At 39.5% G+C, this 19,635-nt stretch overlaps 1 protein-coding gene across 1 annotated transcript in view; it reads left to right on the top strand.

Moving 5' to 3' along the window:
* SLC26A9 (solute carrier family 26 member 9) overlaps positions 1 to 18,447 on the top strand; it is a 47,780-nt gene extending 29,333 nt beyond the window's left edge. Inside the window, exons 13-20 of the mRNA XM_042464038.1 lie at positions 1,652 to 1,721; positions 3,531 to 3,623; positions 5,094 to 5,213; positions 6,307 to 6,624; positions 7,942 to 7,996; positions 11,536 to 11,681; positions 17,025 to 17,102; positions 17,840 to 18,447. Coding sequence (XP_042319972.1) covers positions 1,652 to 1,721; positions 3,531 to 3,623; positions 5,094 to 5,213; positions 6,307 to 6,624; positions 7,942 to 7,996; positions 11,536 to 11,681; positions 17,025 to 17,102; positions 17,840 to 17,887 — 928 coding nt within the window. The 3' untranslated portion in view covers positions 17,888 to 18,447. The remainder of the gene's footprint in view (positions 1 to 1,651; positions 1,722 to 3,530; positions 3,624 to 5,093; positions 5,214 to 6,306; positions 6,625 to 7,941; positions 7,997 to 11,535; positions 11,682 to 17,024; positions 17,103 to 17,839) is intronic.
* Positions 18,448 to 19,635: the final 1,188 nt, after the last annotated feature.

The following is a 19,635-nucleotide window of genomic DNA, read 5'->3' on the forward strand; positions in this document are numbered from 1 at the left end:
AATGGGAAAGGACTAGGAAGGGAAGAGAACAAAGTTTAGAATACCATTAATTTTTGTTCAGCTCTGCAATGAGGCACAGAAAGGATTTTTTTTTTTTTAATGTGGCTTTCCAAGCTTTCTCTCACTGCCCATAAGGAATGACGGATGTGTGTGTGGATTTGGTTAGAGGCAGTTCTGAACTTAAGCAAATCTCCACTTTCTTTGCTGCTGCCTCTTCTGTCCACACTCATCAATCTGGGCAGCATCAAGGATAAGGAAGCACAAGGACTGACTCTCCCACTGAAAATGGGCTTTCTTTGTTTGACTAGTTTTCACTTTTGACAAGCAGCAGTGGGAAGTCTCTTGAATAAATATGAGTAGCAGGAACAGCCCACAGCCCTTTTGTGTCTATACTGGCCTACAGGACTGGCTCAAGATCTTTTTTACAACCTGAGGTGAAGACCAATATGGTGTCCCCTCCCATGCCAAGTATAAAAGTTGACTGACCTAGCTGTTGAACCTTTCAATTCTAGTGGTGCGATGGCATCCTCTACTGCACCTGAAGGCAGCAAAAATGCTTAGTGGTTATGGGGCATTCTTCAGGGCACACGACCCTCTCTTTTTATACCTTGCTGACACTTTCAGCATCTGTCCCCTGCCTTACTTTGCCTAATGGTAGGGATAGCCATGCTGACCTTTTGTAAGCAATACAAAAATTAATTCTATGCTTCCATCATTGTTAGGGCGATGTTGGAATCAGCAATTATTACCCTGCACTGGAATAATGATATTGCATGGAATCTTGAGAAACCAGATGTAAAGACTGCTTCCCACATTCATTTTCAAAATGATCAAGTCCCCAGGAAGTGATGTATACCTTACAATTTCAGACAGCAAATCATTTTCATAACTCTGCCCCCATTTAGTGACAGCTGGTATTTTTCTCAGCCTGTTCTTTTTTAGGTCAATGTGCTATCATGTTATCACCACATGGGGATGCATTCATAACAAAAGAATCTTAAGAGATTTTTCGTTATCTATATTCACAAGAAAGCACTTTTTAACTCCTTTGAATATTGTGCAACTTACCCATGCAGTCTACAATCACAAAGGGAGAGTAACTGAGCAGACATTTTTTTGAATATATGGCAAATAATTTGAGTAGACACGCCCTCCCCTTCTTCACACCCTTGACAATCTAGTCTGTTGTGTAAATGAACTCATACATATACAGTTACATACTACAAGACTAATAAAACTATCACAGTCTGAGACAGCTAGACACAATTTCCGTTGAACCTTTCCCCTCTCTCAAGAAAATATATCCTTTACACTGTTCATATTAGAGGCTGGGATGGTGAGGAAGGGACTTGCAAATCCAGCACTGAATATTCCTTGCTCAAGAAAACCCTGGACTAGCATTGACGTACAGGAGACTGTGTAGGCAAATCAGACACATTAAACTTCCTCTTCAGTTCCACTTGCATCACTTCATCTAGTTAAGAGGAAGAGTTTCCAAAGCTATGTTAGTCTGTTGCAGCAAAAACTATAGAGTCTTGTCACATCTTAAAGATTAGTAAATGTATTATTTCATGGACTATAGATCTAATACAACTAATACATCAAAAATAACTGTACATTAACATTATTTTTCTGTAACATTTCATTCCAGCCGCAATGGTTGTGTTATTGGCCCTGTAGCTGCCTCTGATATATACAAGAACCCCAAGGTCTACAACAAGGTAAATGCAATTAAAATTTCCTGTCTTATTATTTTGCCAACATTTGGCATTTACACCCAAGATTTTGTTTCAAAGATGCTTAATGTGATTTGACTTCAAGCAAGTCCAGTTCTACTTAGATAATAAGGTATCTCAAACAAAAAATACTAGCGGTGGAAGATAGCAGCAAAATATTGCTGAACTGAGGCAAGTGTGCCACACAGCCTGTTTAATACCCTCTAAGATATCCTGCAACTCTCAGTTGCAGTGGAGAATGCTATCTTTTCCAGCACATCCTTTGCCTCAGATATGGAAAATATCTTCAGACATCCCTGATTCCAGCCAATTATTCATTGTGTGATTTTATTCATAGTGTTCAGAGTCAAAGTTTGGGTAGTATTGTTCAGTAGGTTGAAACAGATTTTCAAAATTACTTGTTTCTCCTGAATTTTTTTTTTTTTAAAATCCTTATTTCGGGCTCATGAGAAGCTTGCCTTATTAAAGGTCGGTGTGTGTGTGTGTGTGTGTGTGTGTGTGTGAGAGAGAGAGAGAGAGAGAGAGACATTAGTTGTGGAATTTAATCTTTGACCTATATGCTATACTATTTCTGATGACTGAACTTATAAATGTACCATTCTCCCATGATAATTGCATATACACAGAATGGAACACACAATCACGTTTGAACTGTGCAGCAGTGAACCTTATGGAAGTCAGAGGTAGGCAGCAGAATAGGCCACAAGATGTGCTTATTTTGTGGCCTATCTGAGGTCCTACCTTCTGGCATGTTTGACCAGACTGAAACAAGGGCACTTCCATTTATTAAACTTTGTCAAAGGGTGATAAAAATACTGAACTAGGAAAACATATTATAGCTTTTATTTGTCTCTACCATCCTTTTTCCAGTCTGGACAAAAATGGAATTGCCATAGGATGTTGTTGTATTTTCCACAACAAAAATGAGAAAACAAAATTCTAACTACTGCAGGCCTGTTTCCAGGCATAAATCAAAGTACTGGTTATGACAAAGCCCTATATGGATCAAGTCCAAATTATCTGAAGGATCCTATTTCCCTATATGAGCTTGCTGAGTCTTGAGATCTCCTGGGGCAGCCCTCTGTCCCACTACCCTCATAACTGATGGAAACACAGGAGGCGGCTTTCTTATTGGTTGCTCCAGGTTGTGAAACTCCCTCCCTATAGAGAGGTTAGACTGGCAGATGAAGACCCTTTTGTTTTGGAAGGTCTTTGAAGGCTGACTGCTCATGTACTGTGCTATTTATAATTGTTGTTCCTCTTTCTAATGATATGTTTTTAACTACTTTCATTTTTATTGATAGTGTAATTATATTATTAGCTTTTCTATAGTTAAAATGTTGTAGCTTTGTGTGCTTTAACTTTTGTAAGCTGCCTTGAATCCCAAACTAAGAAAAAAGGAGACAGACAGCTAGTCGGCTAGAGAGAGAGAATAACAATCACCACCATAATAGTGATGCATAAACAGGCTAGATGGATGGAGGACTAACCAGTGTAAATACAGAAGTTGAAAAAGTCATTTGTGCAGGTTGGAGGTATATTGACACTCCTGACACACATCAAACACATGCAAATCAGGTGAAGAAGGAGGCCACAATGCCACCACTGCTGTGCACATGCATTTCACTGTGGATGAACTTATGAAGAATGCTCGGTCTTCTAAAGGTTCTTCTTCCCTTGGTTTGGCTTATTTTTTTTTTGCTAGACATCATCTTCAACCTTTCTTTCCACCTTCACATGGTACTCTTTCATTTCATTTGAACCTCATTTAAAAGTCTCTCTTTGTTTCTGCAGGTCCAAGAAATAGAAGGAGTTAAAATTGTCACCTACTGTTCTCCATTATACTTTGCTAATTCAGAGATATTCAGGGAGAAAGTTATTGCCAAGGTAAGAAAATACTGGCCCAAAGTAAACAAAATTTTACATCACCACATTGCTTTCTACACCATAGGTTCCCAGGTGCTTGTTCTCTTTGCAAGGAAAGATCTGGCATCCCATGGAGGTAGTGGGAAGGGATAGGGAGACTCAGTAGTAGAGATTTCAAAAGAAAATACAGGGAAAAAAGGCTGAGTAGAATCTCCCTGCCGGGTTTAAACCTTCCTTAAACCAAGACAAGCATTCTCATGCATCAGGATCTTCAGAGGTCCTGCTTCAGCTGCCCCACATCAAGCTGAGAACATTTACCTTTTCTGGACTACAACTCACGGAATCCCCTGCTAACACGGATAATAGCTAGGCTAGTATTAGATTCTAGGAGTAACCTTTTCCTCCTCTGTATCTATGATGCAGCAGGGTGACAGGGAAAGGACCACCTTGTGTATCACACCCTGTTTGAGAAACACTTTCCTCATGTAGCCTCACTAGGTACCCAATTTGATGTCTTTTCAGCACCACGCTTTATTTTTCCCAGACCTTTAACTCTAAAGTTTGCATAGATGTGTGCTATTGTATGGTTTTATCCATCATGTCCCTGCAAATGCCATCCTAAAAATATTGCGTTTGAATTGAATTAAAGGTTGGCACATAGAATTGTGAAATCAATCAATCAACCATCCTTTCTGAAGGGCTTATATCAAGGGAGAAGCTGCCATTGGATACATGATCACATGCAGCTGCATCTGGATCTTAGACTGCATCCAATATTTTAGCTCTGCTGATTTCCTTCAAATATAAAGAAATCCATCCAGTGGCATCACTGGGGTGTGGGGGTGTAGTCCACACCCGGTGACAGCCCAGAAGGGGAATGACATCCAATCAGGCCCTCCTCCTGCACTCCCCGCCACACCATCTCTGCATGTGCTCCCACCCACCCCTGCGCTGTCTTTGTGCTCCCTCACAAGGGCTCCCACCCCTCACCCCATGCCATTTCATCCTTTTCCTCATCAGGAAAAAGACGGGGTGGCATGGGGGGAGGGAGCATGCACCACCCCCAGAAGCTTTATCCCCTCCCACAAACACATACTGGCTGACACCTGGTGCAGGGACGCTACTGGCAGTGGGGGAGTGCTCAGGGCACCTCCCTTCCCTGCCAGGCACTGGTTTATTCATGAGTAAAATGGTGCCTGACAGGGAGCAAGAGTGCCCAGAGTACCCCCCTTACCTGCTGTGTACCAGTTTACACATGAGTAAGCTGATGCCTGGTAGCAAGGTGAGGGGGTGTACCCTTTTGTCCCTGCCCCTGGAAGCCCCGTCTCCCACACCAGGTGACACCCCAGTCAGGAATGCCATCCCTTACATTTCAACTCTTGCAGTAAAATTATACATTCCCTGTCTGAACACCAGGTTCATATTCAGATATCTTAAGAGCAAAGGCAGGAAAACAATTCAATGTGCTATCTTTTTTTCTTTTTTTAACAGACTGGCGCTGATCCCATAAAAGTCTACCTGGCAAGGAAAAAGTATGTGAAGAATCAAGAAAAGATGATGACATCAGCACAGAAAGTGAGCAAACTAAATTCCCTCTTCAGAAAGAACAAGGTAACTGAACAGGTATCCTAACTATGAGAGATCTTGTCTCTATGTAAAAGAACATAGGATCAGCTTTAATAAATAATAATAAAAGCTTTATTTTTAATCCGCCTCTCTATCAGAGACAATTGAGGCGGCTTACAATTAAAACAAGTGCTTCTAACTACTGTGCGGGGGTCTGACTCCCCTTTCATAACAGTTATTTACAGCATCTTGTCCTTGGTCATTAGCAGAGTGATCAGATATCCCAACTGCAAAGGAGGACGATGCACTGCAAAATGTAGGGTATTCAAGAAAAATGTATGACATCACAAAATAAAAGCTAAAGACATTCATATAAATATAAATTCATGCTTCTTTGTCATGCTCAAAAGGGAGGACATTTTGAGATGAACATTTGATACATATCTTCCTAATCTTCATAAGATGTTCTTCTGGTCAGTTGGACTTCAAACATTATATACATTTTATAGCAGTTTAAAGGATTTATATAATTGTATGTCATAGCCTTGTTTTTATTTCAGCAATGTCAGAGTATGGTCAAGAGGGCCCATCAGATATTTTTAACTTTTTAATAAGTAATCTATTTTAATATTGTAACGATTTAATTCTGTTTTAATGTACCATTTTTCTATGTTTTTAACTGTATTCTTCTTTTAACGTTGTGAGCCACTCTGGGTCCCAGTTCTGCGGAAAAGAGCAGGATATAAATAAATATAACAACAACAACAAAGCCATGCCAGTTTTTAGAATCAGTATATAGAGAGATCTCGTATCACCTTTGACTCTAACTGAAATAAAGAAGTTGGCAGCATGAGCTTTTGTCGACTTGTCTACTTCCTGCGTCTGAGGAAGTAGACTGAAGTCTACAAAAGCTCATGCTTCCAACTTCTTTATTTCAGTTAGTCTCAGAGGTGTTACAAGATCTCTCTACATGTTGTTTTTATTTATTTGTCTCTATTATTTTTACAGTATTTTGGGATACTCTGCCAATCATTTCAGATACCAACAATGGTAGAAATATAGTTGTGCATGCATATGTATATCTAATCAATAAAATAAATATAAATTTATCCTGAATATAGTACCTATTCCTTTCCAGACTATGTCTCTGCAAGAGCTCCAGAAGGATTTTGAGAGCAACTCTCCAACAGACACAAACAACAACCAGACAGCTGCTAATGGCAATAGCATCTCATACATTGCTTTCAACTCATCTGTGAATGCTGCAAGACAGCTTAATGCTGCTAGTGAACAAGGAAGCACTGCTAGTCACAGAAGCAGTACTTTCAGTGTTATCCCAGCTTCAAACGCTGATCCTATACTTACAGCACCCCCATTTGTCAACTTCCACACAATCATCTTAGATATGAGTGGAGTCTGCTTTGTGGATCTGATGGGCACAAAAGCTTTAGGAAAGGTAAGTTGTTCTTAATGGTTATGCTTTAAGTTTATCTTTTTTTATAATCCTGCATTACTATTGAAGATGTGGTCCTTAAAATATACAATTGAGTTACATTAAGTAGGTCTGAAATGAGCTGTAATTACAAAAAGGAGTGGTGATAGGCAAAAGCTTATGTTGAACTAGCTTCAGAGAGTTCGCAGTGAAAGCATTCAAAATAAATTGCTGACTTTGTAGGATGCTGATCAGTAGCCAAGAGAGACTTTATGACATGATTATGGCCAGAATTATAGCAAAGTCCAGATGTTCAGAAAGAGGCTGTTGTTGTGGTCATGAGACAAACAAGACCTGTAAGTAATTGTGTGTGTGTGTGTGTGTTTAAATACAAGGGTTAAGGAAAGAACAAGGGTAAGAATCATACAGTATCAAGAAGCAATGTTTCATGTAGATCAACAACAACAAAATTAGAGACAGGATATAACATACTACTGGACCAAAAGATATACAGAACATCCACATGGTCAGAGACAAATGTAACCTATACCCAAGATACCACTTTAGCTCTATCTATAAGTCTTGTGAGTTTTGTATACACTTATACAATCAAGGCTATTGGCATTTTCTGTAAACCACAGAATAAGGAGATTCTGTTGCAGAATGTTGGACTGATGAACTAGTAGACACGATTCCCCTAAATCCAAATTTTCTGTGACTTTGCTTGTAAAACAAACTTTCCTCTCAAAAGCTGGCCACTTAGTCCTTCTCACTGGAGTTTATCACATGGGAGGAATTCTCTTAATTTTGAATATAAAGAAAGTGGGGACAGAACGCATTCACGTGAATTCGCTAGTTCAGCAAATTTACATGAATTCAAATTGAATTCGAACTGACTTCCCATTGCCCAAAAATAGCTTGCCATTGCCCGAAGTTGTGTGTGATCACCTCTCACGCAATAATGTGAAACCCCATGATTGCGTTCGGACTGACTTCCCATTGCCTGAAATTGTGTGTGGTAGTCTATCACGCAATAACGTTAAACCCCATGATTGTGTTCGGATTGCCATTGGATTATACTTCCAATTTCCCTTGTCTGATAACGTCCATTGTTGTCCACTTGTTAGGATTTGGGAATAGCAGCTGAGTACTGTACTTTTGAAAATCTAGGGCTATATATATCCTCAGTCTCACCTCTGCTGTCCTTTTTCTAACAAGGGAAATAACTATCCTGATATACAATGTCTAGAATTTGCTATGCTTTCTACTTTAATGTTCTCTTATATATTTATTGTAAAACACATGGAAATAAATACTATTTTTCTTCATCTCCTCATATAGCTGTGCAGCAACTATCAAAGGATTGGGATTAAAGTCTTCCTGGCAAATATACCTGGTAAGAAATTTATTCCATGTACCAAACTCCATCTCTGTTCCATTTTTATTGTCCTTGAAAAGGGACAGAAAATGGAAGCAGGAATAAAAATGCTGGCCTATTAAACTTGCTAAAACATTTGTGTGTATTACAAATATCTGCACAAGTAGGACAGGCTTCTTTTTGAGCATTGTTGTGTACAATTTAATATGTAATTAGGTAGAGTGGAACTAAAGAGCCAAAGTTCCAGAATATTCTCCAGAGCTTGGAAATAATGAGTTACAAGTAACTCATTATTTCCAAGATCTGGACAATATTCTGGGTTTTAGGGTGTGTCTACACCATTGGCTTAATCCAGGGCCAGTCCGGAGCATCATGCCCTGGACCAACCACAATGGCAACCACATACATTGGGTAGAATTTGGTGTTGTGCTGCATCATTGTGCACTTAGGCCTGCTGGGCATACACTGCATTGGCCCTGCTGGCCCATCCTGTGTTTTTGGAGCCAGCATCACTACTTCTTCATGGGTAGGAGTTCTGTGTAAAGCCTGCCTGGTGCCCTGCCACTTCCGCTGAGGTCAGAAATGTCCACCTAGACATGTGATTAACAACAAGTTTGGGTATCCATTTCTGCCCCCAGTAGACGTAGTGGCACACAGTTACACAGAACTCCTGCCCACAAGAAAACACCAAGATTTCCCCTGACTGCTTAGTTTAGAGCAAAATAGGGTTAAGGTAGAAAATCACATATCATCCCCAGAAGTAGCTTGTACATTGTCAAGGTTGCCAGCACCAGTTTCAAGAGTGAGGATGGCGTTTCTCCCGGCTGTAGACAAATCCACACTGAACTGTAAAAAGTTGGCATTTCCTATTTAATGTGGACATAGCAAAGTCACATTATGAAACTAACACAAAGAATACAAGTGACAGTTCTGTGGGTGGGTGTAACGATTAACATTTTTTACTTACTTTTATGCAAATGTTTTCAAGTTTTGTGCCAGTCTTAAAACTGTCTTAAGACTGTCTTTAAGACAATAGAAAAAGAAGGAACAATGTAATGAGTTACTTCTTGAAAAACTCAACCCCATAACATTAAAAACAGTAATGTATTGTTTTTGGGGAGGCCTTGTAACAAAGTATACAATGAATTATTTAAAAAGTAACTTCCTAACTCTGATATTCGAATTTGCTGTCCTATTGGCCTCCACTTTAGAAAGAAAAAGAGGTGATAAATTAAAAATAAGTAAAATGGAAAGTTGATAAAGTGGCAGTATTCTTAGTTACATTGACTCAAATGGACCTCTTTTTCTTACTACAGGCTTTGAGTAGACCATAGCAGAAACAGGATGGCATTTCCGCAGCCTGAAAAGCTCAAACTATTACTGCTGTCCAATGATTCATCCTGCATTCCTTTCCTATGCACACACATGTAAAGGGCCATATTTTATTTTATTTAATGCAAAGTAACTTCAGAGTGTGCCAGGCTAGTTGCCTCTCAAAATCATACTCACCAATCTGTTTTTCCCTTTAAAAAAAAATTCTGGATCCTCATGTTGTGAGAGCTCCTGATGGGTTTTTCTGAAAAGTAGCAGGAAAAGTTTGCAAAGCTGATTCTGAGCTGTATTTCACGTCACATTCTTAGAGTTTTTACAGACAGGGAGCTCAAACAGTACTATAAAATCAATGCTTTTCTGTTGTAGGGTATAAGTAGAATTTCAACTGACCATTCAAACATCAGGGGCTCTAGGACATCCACTAGTGTGTTCTGCTTGTTACTTTTCTTCCATACGTTTGTGTTCAGCATAACATGGTAGGCAGGGTTGTTTCCTTCTCCTTCTCCACACTGCCCCGCATGGTTGGTACGTCCCAACAATCAGAAGTAACTGTTTTTCAGCACCATTTTACTATCCTGCAGTATATGTAATTTTTGAAGCAGTCCTAAGCTGATTTGTAGCCAAAAGAAAAGACACACAATTGCACAAAAGTAAATGAGGACAGAAATAAAAGACTTACAGCCACAGCAGACCAGCCATAAAGGCTGGCTTCAGGACGGAGTGGGGGTGTGGTGTCTGCACAACATATGTGCCAATTCTGCCTTCATGCCGGTACAATGCCACGTGCCCCACCACATGGCAGGTGGCATCACGGCGCTCCTCTGGTGCTGCATCCAGATGACACAGTGCCAAAGGAGTGGCAAAAAACTGTGGCACCGGTGGCTATGGCATCCTTTTCACAGTGCAAAAAGGAGCTGCTTTTTGTGGCTCCTTTTTTGTGCTGCAGAAAGGCCAGATCAGGGCTGCAGCATGTAGTTGCTGGGGCCCCAATCTGACATTGAAAGGGGCGATCTGTTCATGTTCAGCCCTGTTCAGGGCTGAGCACTTTGTTCTTTTTGACTACATTTATTTTATATCCAATGATTTTGTTTTTGGAAAGCATTAGCTACTGCTAATGGTTGTAAATGCACAACTTTACTTAACCATAAGAACTAGCATTATTCCTCAAATTTCTGGATTTTATAATGGATGTGCCAAAGAAATTAATGCAATCACATGGAGAAAAGTTGGAAACATAGAGTAAGGAAAGATGTTTTGGGAAGGTGGAGGAAGTTTTTAAATATGTGACTTACATTCTATCCTTCTTTTAAAATATAAAACATGGGGAGCTTTTGCCTTTCCTTTCAAAGATGGGGTTTTGATATGAAATCAGTCACCTGCAGCAGTGTCTCATTCACAAATTGTTTTCAAACCAGCTTAGTATTTGAGTCTTTTGTGAACCTTTCTTAACAAGGGTGTTAGGATAATTAAAGGTGATAGCATTAAAAAATTTCTAGAGATTGGTCGAAGTCCAATGTAATGCTATTGGAATGCAGTCCGCTAGCCAAGTTTCCTTGATTTTTCCAGTTGTTGTTGTGGTCTCTGGGCATGTTACTGCTTATACAACTGGTTGTACAAAGGTTGAACTACTGGTTCTTTAACTGGTTGTGAAACTGTAAACTAAGCTGATTCCCCTTCCACCTCCAGGATAAGGCATCAATCCACAAAAGCAAGATAATTTATTTTAGCCAGAATGACAACAGTGAATATTAACCATTGCTTTATATTCCCCCCACAACAAGCAAAAACTTAATTCAGAGGATCCCATTATTCATGGATATGCTGGAGCTTTGAGTTGGACATAAAAATATTGGGAATCACCATTATTTTAAGGGGCTACTATTACTATTTCCCTCTCTTGTCCATGCTAATTCTTGTTATCTGTTGTGTGCCAGCCAATTGTTTCCTGACAACTCAATTTTTCAATTTAGTCCAGTCACTTTTCTGAGATGGAAACAATAGCAGTTGGGCTATGTTCTTACTCCATTCACCTGTGAGATAATCTGTCAAACTATACCATATGGACTTTAAATTGAGATTTTTGTGCTGCACAAGCCTGTTCCAGCAGGCATGTTTTCTCATTCCTTTGTACTGCAAATATAGCAAACAAAATACCTCATCACAAATAACTTTCCAACATAATTCTTGCTTTCCACCACTTGTTGTACCTTTGTCTCTTTTTTTAGCCCAAGTGTATGATGATATTCGCACAGGGGGAGTATTTGAAGAAGGAGGCCTTGAGCCCAGTCACCTCTTTGTGACCATCCATGATGCTGTTTTGTTTGCAACGATGAATGGCAATAGAGCTGTGCATCGCTCTGCCTTGGACCAGGTACAGATGACTCATACCCTTTACGTTTGGTCATACTAGTATGTGTTTATGTTTCATATTCTTCCCTTTTCTTGATAGATTAGAGCAATAATCACAATTAGATTGGCTAACATGTTAATTAATTTAGGATAATGCATGTTTGCTGTCCTTTTCCACTTTATTCATCATCACCAATATCTCTATTGGAGCTAACATTGTGAAAAATTAAAATAAAATGCATACAGTTGTTAGAAGCCTGGCTTCATGGGCACAGCCAGATTTTAAAAATAATTGGGATGGAAAACTACAAATATATGTATGTTTGTGTATTTATGTATGAGTGTGTGTGTGTGTGTGTGTGTGTGTGCGCACGTTATATGATTTAACTGGTAAATATTCCTGGGTGGCTTACAAATATCAAACAAAAACAATGAAATCACAGATTTTACCATAAGACAAATAAATCAGCCTAAAATGTGTCAAAACACTAAAAAATTAGACTGTTAAGAACCAGATATAAAATGTAAACAGCAAGTGCAAAGGTAAAAATCAAAGATAAACACCTGCTGAAAGAGGAAAGTTTGGCATCTAGATATCACATACTGTATACCAGACAGATCTTGCTTGGGAAGACATTCCACAGGTGGGTGGGGGCACTGCTAAGAGCTCCTTTTTCTGGTAGCCATCCATCACACTGTTCTCTGATGTGCCCAGAGAAATTTTCTGAAGATAACCTTAATAATCAGACAGGAGTACAGTTCACCTTCCACATTTGTGGTTTTGACTTTTGCAGATGGGATTATTTGTGGGTTTGATTAATATGTTATCACTAGGAATCTCTAGGTCCTCCAGTGCAACTCTGCCCATAGAGTTGTGCTAGAGAACCTAGACGTTTTTAGAGAAAACACATCTCTAGGCACATGTAGACCCTCCAGCATTATTCTATGATCAACTTCTGGCATCTGCCATAGAGCAGATGACTACAGAGCTGCAGTGGAGGACCTGGAGATTCCTAGCGAGATGTTCTCTTAGATAAAATTAATAGTGGTGTTTTTTTTATTTGCAGTTTTTCCACATTCACAGGGGGTCCTTCACCCCTAACCTCAGCAAATATGAAGGGACCACTGTATATGGGAGCAAGTGTTTTATACACACACACACTAGCCCTAAGATGCATAGGGATTCAAAGGTTAACACCATCCCTTTGAATAGGGTTAAGAAATATACCTAAGATAGCTAAGAATTAAAACACAGTGGCATCACTGTCAATAAGGTTAAGAAAGTTAGGTGATAAGGGGGAAAAGGCAATAAGAAAGTCAGAGATGGACTATGAAGAAAGGGAGGATGCAACTCAACTAATGGAGAGCTCTCTCCAAATGATGTTTCTCTTGTGGTTGATGGAGAAAAGCTGAGGATAGAGTAACTTCAGTGGGCTGGAGCATGCACATTAGAGAAGAAAGAGCAGGGTTCCTACTGATACTACTGAGTTCTAGAACATTCTGATTGTGGGTCGGTGCAGGTACAAGAGGCACAGAGACCATGGGTCAGAGTAAACAGGTGTGAAAGAGCAGCGTGAGTCCACTCTGTCTGGAAGTGAGTTCAAACCCCGCCAGCTGCACAGCCCGCTCCAAAAGCAGACCATACTTACTCACTAGTGTCAACCAGTGCTTCCAGGAACTGGATTAACCCAGTTTCTTTTTGCTGCAGTCCAAAAGACTGGAGCATGGCTTTAGCATGGCTTCCGGCTACATTGGAGGTGTGTGTTGTCTAATTGGCATGCCTCCAAAGAAGCTGAAAGCCGCTTCATTTGGCCTGTCTGTTCCAGGCCCATGAAGAAAAAAGGGGCAGGAAACAAACAAATAAATATTGAATGTGACAGATACTCAGAAGGCAGAAAGCAAGGAACAAACAATAGCATGACACATGGTGGAAATAAGTGTGTGTTATTTGTTTAGTCATAAGATGAGAAACAGTGGCCACCACCACGCTATCACATGATAACATGGTAAAATACCCCGTATCTCAATTGTGTGTGTGTTCTGGGTGTGCAGACAGCAATCTTTACCTCCATAGTTCATCTAAATGGAATGCTGTCAGAAAGGGTAGTCTATGGCAGAGGTCATCTGCTTTTATGATTCCTTTTCATGGAAACCCTTGCAGGGTGACTTTATTATTACTTCACATATCTGCACGATCCCTGTGTTGGAAAATCCTCAAAGATCAGAGATTTATCAATTCAGTTTTACTATTTCACTAAAAATAGTGAGATATTGTAAAAGTGAAAATTCTATTTTACTATTTCAGTAAAAACAATAAAATTATTCAAATAATGTGCAAATTGGCCTTTTTTCCCTTTTTTTTTTTAACGTTGGGCTCATCCAAACTGGCCAAGAGAAGTAGTTATAGTTACATTTATCTTTTCCCACTAGACAAACAATTATTTGTTAATTACAGAATGTTTCAGGGTATTTATGTGTTGAAATGTTATTACTTTTCAACTTGTCAGGGCCTCAAGGTGCTGAACAACAGATAAAAACATTTTAAAACAAACTTAAACAATGTTTTTAAATGTTTTAAAACTATGCATAGTTAAAGCAGCCAGAAGCCATCCCTGCCCATGCAAAACAATAGTGTTAGCTACCCACTTGACTTAAGCTATTATCACATGTGCTCACCAACCTGTCCTGTGAGAGTGGTGGAACATGCAACAAGGCCACAATTGAGGATCTCAAATTTCTGGCAGACTCACAGGAGTGGCAGCAATCTTTCAGGTATCCTGAGCCCAAGCCATATGTGGCTTTGTAGTTCAAAATAACTGAATTGGGTTTAGAATCAAACTGGAAGCTGTTACAGCTTGTGTATCACAGAGACCTGTGACATGTGGTCTCTGAAAGGCACACCCAATAAGAGTTTGCTGCATTTTGCATTATACCTTTCAAACACTTTTCAAGGGCAGTGCCACATAGAGTTCATTGATGCAATCTACATGAGAGGTAATTAAGACATGAACCACTGTGGTCAAATGCGTCCTCTCTAGGAAAGGGTGCAGCTTGCACACAAACAAACACTAGGCAAAGGTATTTCCCTTCTTTTTTTATTTGTACCAAAAGAGCAGCTTTAAAAATAACTATACCTCCCAACGGATTAATGGACACCTTAGTAAGTTGTGACAATTGATGTTGGTCTGTCCCTTCACCATTTATCAGGTTGTTGTTGTTGCAATCCATAGCCTCATTCTATTTCATTCCCCCAAATGCCTTATTTCAATTATATTCAATTATTTTGTTCACAGGTCAGAATGAGAGTCCAGCCTCAAGCAAATGGCTGGGCACCTTGTTCTGACCTAAGAGGGAGCAACACGTGTCAGCAGGGGGTGCGCCAGGTGGCACAGTCGGATACATTTTAAACAACCACCCAGTGTCAGAATGGGGGGGCCTCCAGATCTTCTTGAAAGATCCAGAACAATCAGGGAATTTTTTAGTTTGCATTAAAAAGGGTACACCGTTAGTTTAGCACTGAACAGGCTGGAGATTGTCCTGTTTGTTAATGCCAGACTAGACATTTGGGCCATGCACTGTCTGGACTGCTCACTGAGAAGACAGGGAGAATGGATTAATTGGTCGTGCAGACAGGGCCAGAGACTGTGGAATTAGCTTTATTTTAAGGGAATGTTTGGACATGGAAGCTCTAGAAAGTGACATTCCATTACATTAGTGCAGCATCAGTCTTCATGACTTCTTATAAGGACTCAGCTTTAGTTTATTGGCCATCACTCTGTATTTCAAGTACTGTTTAAGGAAGTCTGCCACCTCATCTGATTTTATCAAAAGGAAAATCAAGCATGCTGATGGTACTTTGCTACAAAAGAATTTATGAATCAAATCTATGAAAGTGTCGACAGACAGTATGAAAATGTATGCATGTTTCATCTATGACAGTTCATTCAGACTTTCAAGTCACCAGTTGCTAGCCTTCTCAGACAAACATGTATGACTCAGACTTGAAAGCAAACAACTGATACAATAATCATACATAAAACAGACTACCAAAAAATTGCATTTTTAAAAATACAACATTGCATTCAGTTATTGAGGTCATGGAGCAGTCTTGCTGTACTTTCTTTATTTGCATCATTCACTTTGATAAAGGATTTGTCAACTCAGCCTTCAGGTGACAGGATGAAACATCTTATCTTTGTTATATAGCAACTATATTTGCTCCTAAGAGATTTGCTGAAGGTGAAACCATCTGGTTATCATTTGGATATGGGGCAAAGGACTAAGTCCTTGTTCCACAGTGAGGGTGGGTCAAAATGAGGCTCATTCAATGGCAAGAATATAGTTGTTGTACAATCAGTTATAAAACCCAGTCTGTATCCCACTTAGGAATATTTGTAACTAAACATTTATTAAATATATCTTTAATGGTGGTCTAAATTTTTTAAAAAATCAGTGACTGCCACTCTATATCTGCTCTTGGCAAATTGTTCATGTACCTGAACAAAAATAAAAATAAAGAACTCTTAACAGCATTCTGTGCAGGTATGCTGTTCAGATATCTCCTATATCATCACTTTCCTATTTAAACCCATTAAAGCTGTCAAGAACTAAAAGGATCATCCAAATGCCATTGATACCAACTGTTCACAGAACTGATGTCCTGATGTTTCTCAGACTTTTTCAGGATACTGCGCTTTCCTTTTAGGCAACAACCCTACTTCTCTACAACACCTATTTCTATTGTTTGTGCAGCAGCTAGCCAGCCAACATCATCTACCTCAGATGCACCTAGCTCACCACCTGCACCTCAGCCTCATGTGCAAGTATAGCAGTGGCAGCACCTCAGGCCTGCTCCACCCTCTTACCCGCACCAGCCTTACCACAGAAAGGAAGGCCAGATGGCTAGCTGCTTGGTTGCTGCTCCCAGGGTTATCAGGTGCAAAGGGAGCAGCAACCCAGTAGCTGGTCAAGCAGCAAATAAAAAACCTCTCAACTGTACCAGCCTTGTGGCAAATGCCAGCATGGGTGAAGGTTTTCTTGGCCACTGCTTAACCAGCTGTTTGGTCATTGCTGCCTTTGCACCCACTGCCCCCCTGGATCTTTCCACTGCTCCCAAGGGGATGGTACCACTTTGGGAATCACTATTTTTATAAGACATTTAGTACTTTTGTATATTACCACAGAATGCATTTACAGTCTTAGTGTGCATTACAAACTACACCTGCTAAAAGTCCTTGTACACAACTGTAAAACAGACCTTTCCCCTTTCATGTGTCTACCATACTGGCAAGCTAGACTACAGTATTATGCTGTTTATTTTGCAAACAGTAACAGGTTGTTATTGTTTTGTCATGTTTTCATGCAGCGATCGCATCAGACAGAAGTTTCTGTCTCTGATGGATCTCTGGAAGATAGCAGTGCTGAATTCCAAAACTTGGAAGAGGTATGTTAAAAGGGGAAAAAATGATAATGAGTAAACAACTGAACCTTTCATCAGATAATATGTTGGGTCCATACTAAGTCATGCTTTTGTCCGAGTGACATCAATGCTGCAAATTTCTGACCAAAGTAGGTCTCATTTATTTCAGTGTTAGCACAATGTGACATAGTCTGGATTCTGGACCCATGTTAGTATTTTTGTTAGAGAGAGACAGTGTGGTGTGATGCTTTGAGTGTTGGACTATGACTCTGGAGATCAGATTCCCTGTTTATCCATGGAAACTCACTTGGGCAAGTCACAGACTCTCAGCTCCAGAAAACCCAGTGATAGGTTTGCCTTAGGGTAGCCATAAGCTAGAAATGACTTGAAAACACACAACAACAAAAACAATGTTCTTAATACCAGTTCTAAGGGATGTGGTGGCTTAATGGTTAAGACACCAATTCAAATGATCCTAAGATCTGAAGGTTGGCAGTTCTAGGCCCAAGTGTCACATGATGGGATGAGCTCTCATCACTAGTCCCAGTTTCTGCCAACCTAGCAGTTTGAAAGCATGCAAATGCAAGTAGAGAAATAGGTACCACTTTGGTGGGAAGGTAACAGCATTCTGTGCAGTTATGCTGGCCGCAGGACCATGGAGTCATCTTTGGACAATGCTGGCTCATCATCTTGTCAAGGGAAAACCTTTACCTTTACCTAATACCAGTTCTAAACCAATCCCTCCTTTTTTTTCCCCTTAGGAAATGTTTGGAAGCATTTTTCATTCAGATGCACAAACAGCACTGTGAAATCATGAAGAATGCTTGTGTGATGACAAAAAAAATCTTGATGGCATTCATTTGTAAAGAAAGGTTTCTATGTCTGAAGAAACAAACAGTCAAGGACAATTGCCCTTATGCATTTTGGGCTCTAGACTATGGGTACCTTGGCAGCATGGAGCCCTTTCTTATGTGACATTCTATTCTTCAAAATCAGAGGAACTAACTCTTGGAGCAGTTGGCATGGACATCAGAAGGAACTCAGGGATTACCCTTCATCCATCCAGAATCAGCAGAGTTGCGGACAATCACTACTTCTCTCTACTTCCATTTTCCTTCATCCCATGCTTCAAGCAATGCTGATATACCCACAAGAATGTATGAAATACATATGCATACTTAGGAAATCTCAAGCATCAGACAAGTGCTTATAAGAGGGGCAGGAAAGAGAGACAATGTTGTGAGTGTTTGATCACCAGATAGAACGATCATGAGATGTGGCAATTTGGGTATGAAAGAGGCAGTTGTTTCTAAAGTGTGCACTGAACTTTTATAAACTTCACACAAAAAGTAAACAGGGCCCTGATGATGATGCCTATCTCTTTCTTACTGAAAACTAATATAATCTCCTTGAGGTTTATTTGAGAATTATGTGTGCCAGGATATTTGATGACTATCCATCATTTCTTGGAATTAGTTCTACATCTGCAGTGGTACTGAGCATCACCCAACTACTACCTAAAAGTAGTACTGCCTTTCCACTAGCCTTTTTTCTTCTTTTTTAGAAACCTTTCTATTCTGATGGGGGACAGTCTTATTACTTCTCATAGGAACTGCTTGCACAGACAGACCCTTTCAGGTTACTGTTTTGTTTTTGTTTTTTTACAAAATTAAGCTTATTTGACATAAATGTACACCAAAACTAGAAATGTTTTGTTATGGTCCGTGACTAGTTTTTTGTTTAGAAATCTCAGAAGAGTAGCTACTTTTATAGTATTTGGAACTTTAGCTTCCTATCTCCATAACTAAACAGTAAGATTTGGGTTAGGTTCATTTTGAGTATTAAAGTTTCTGAAGGGACCAATTTCCTGACATTGAGTGCCAGTCCCATACGTAATCAGTAAAGAATAAGAGAAGGATAAATTGTTCCTGCTAAATCCATTATTAAAAATATTTAGATTATAGCCATCTCAGTTGGAAAGCATCATCTCATATGCAGTTTAAGCTCAAGGGCAGCATTTGGTTTATTATCTAATCCTTCTTAAGCTTTGATTCCATTCAAATGCTAAATGGATTTTCTTTAATGTTTGCCACAGATGAAGAGAATCTACCTCTAAGGCAGACCTGCCTCCCTAGTTAACCTAGTAAAAGGTCTCTTTTTAAAATTGTATTTTGTAAATGCAAAGTAATTTTTATATAAAAATAAGAATGTAAACTACTGTTGATGTTGTTTTCTGTTGTAATACTTTTCTGAATCTCCAGTGTGTTGAATTTTTCTTTCTCATGACTTAAATATTCTAAAGTAAATCCTGAGATGTTCAAAGACATGAAGCGGGGAAAGGAGTCTGTACGTTCAGGTTATACGAAAATCACTGAAAATGTCACTGTGAGCATACTTTGAAGGGATCGAATCTTTCCAGAAACTTCCAAAGAAAAGTTTAAAAGAGCCAGGGAATTAAAGTAATTTGGGGAAAAATGAAAATAGCTGGTTTTTCAAAATATTTCATTCTTACAGATAGTGGAATATCACATAGATCTTGAGAGTGTGCTTAATGTAG

Source organism: Sceloporus undulatus, chromosome 4, assembly GCF_019175285.1.
Source record: "Sceloporus undulatus isolate JIND9_A2432 ecotype Alabama chromosome 4, SceUnd_v1.1, whole genome shotgun sequence".
Taxonomy (NCBI): domain Eukaryota; kingdom Metazoa; phylum Chordata; class Lepidosauria; order Squamata; family Phrynosomatidae; genus Sceloporus; species Sceloporus undulatus.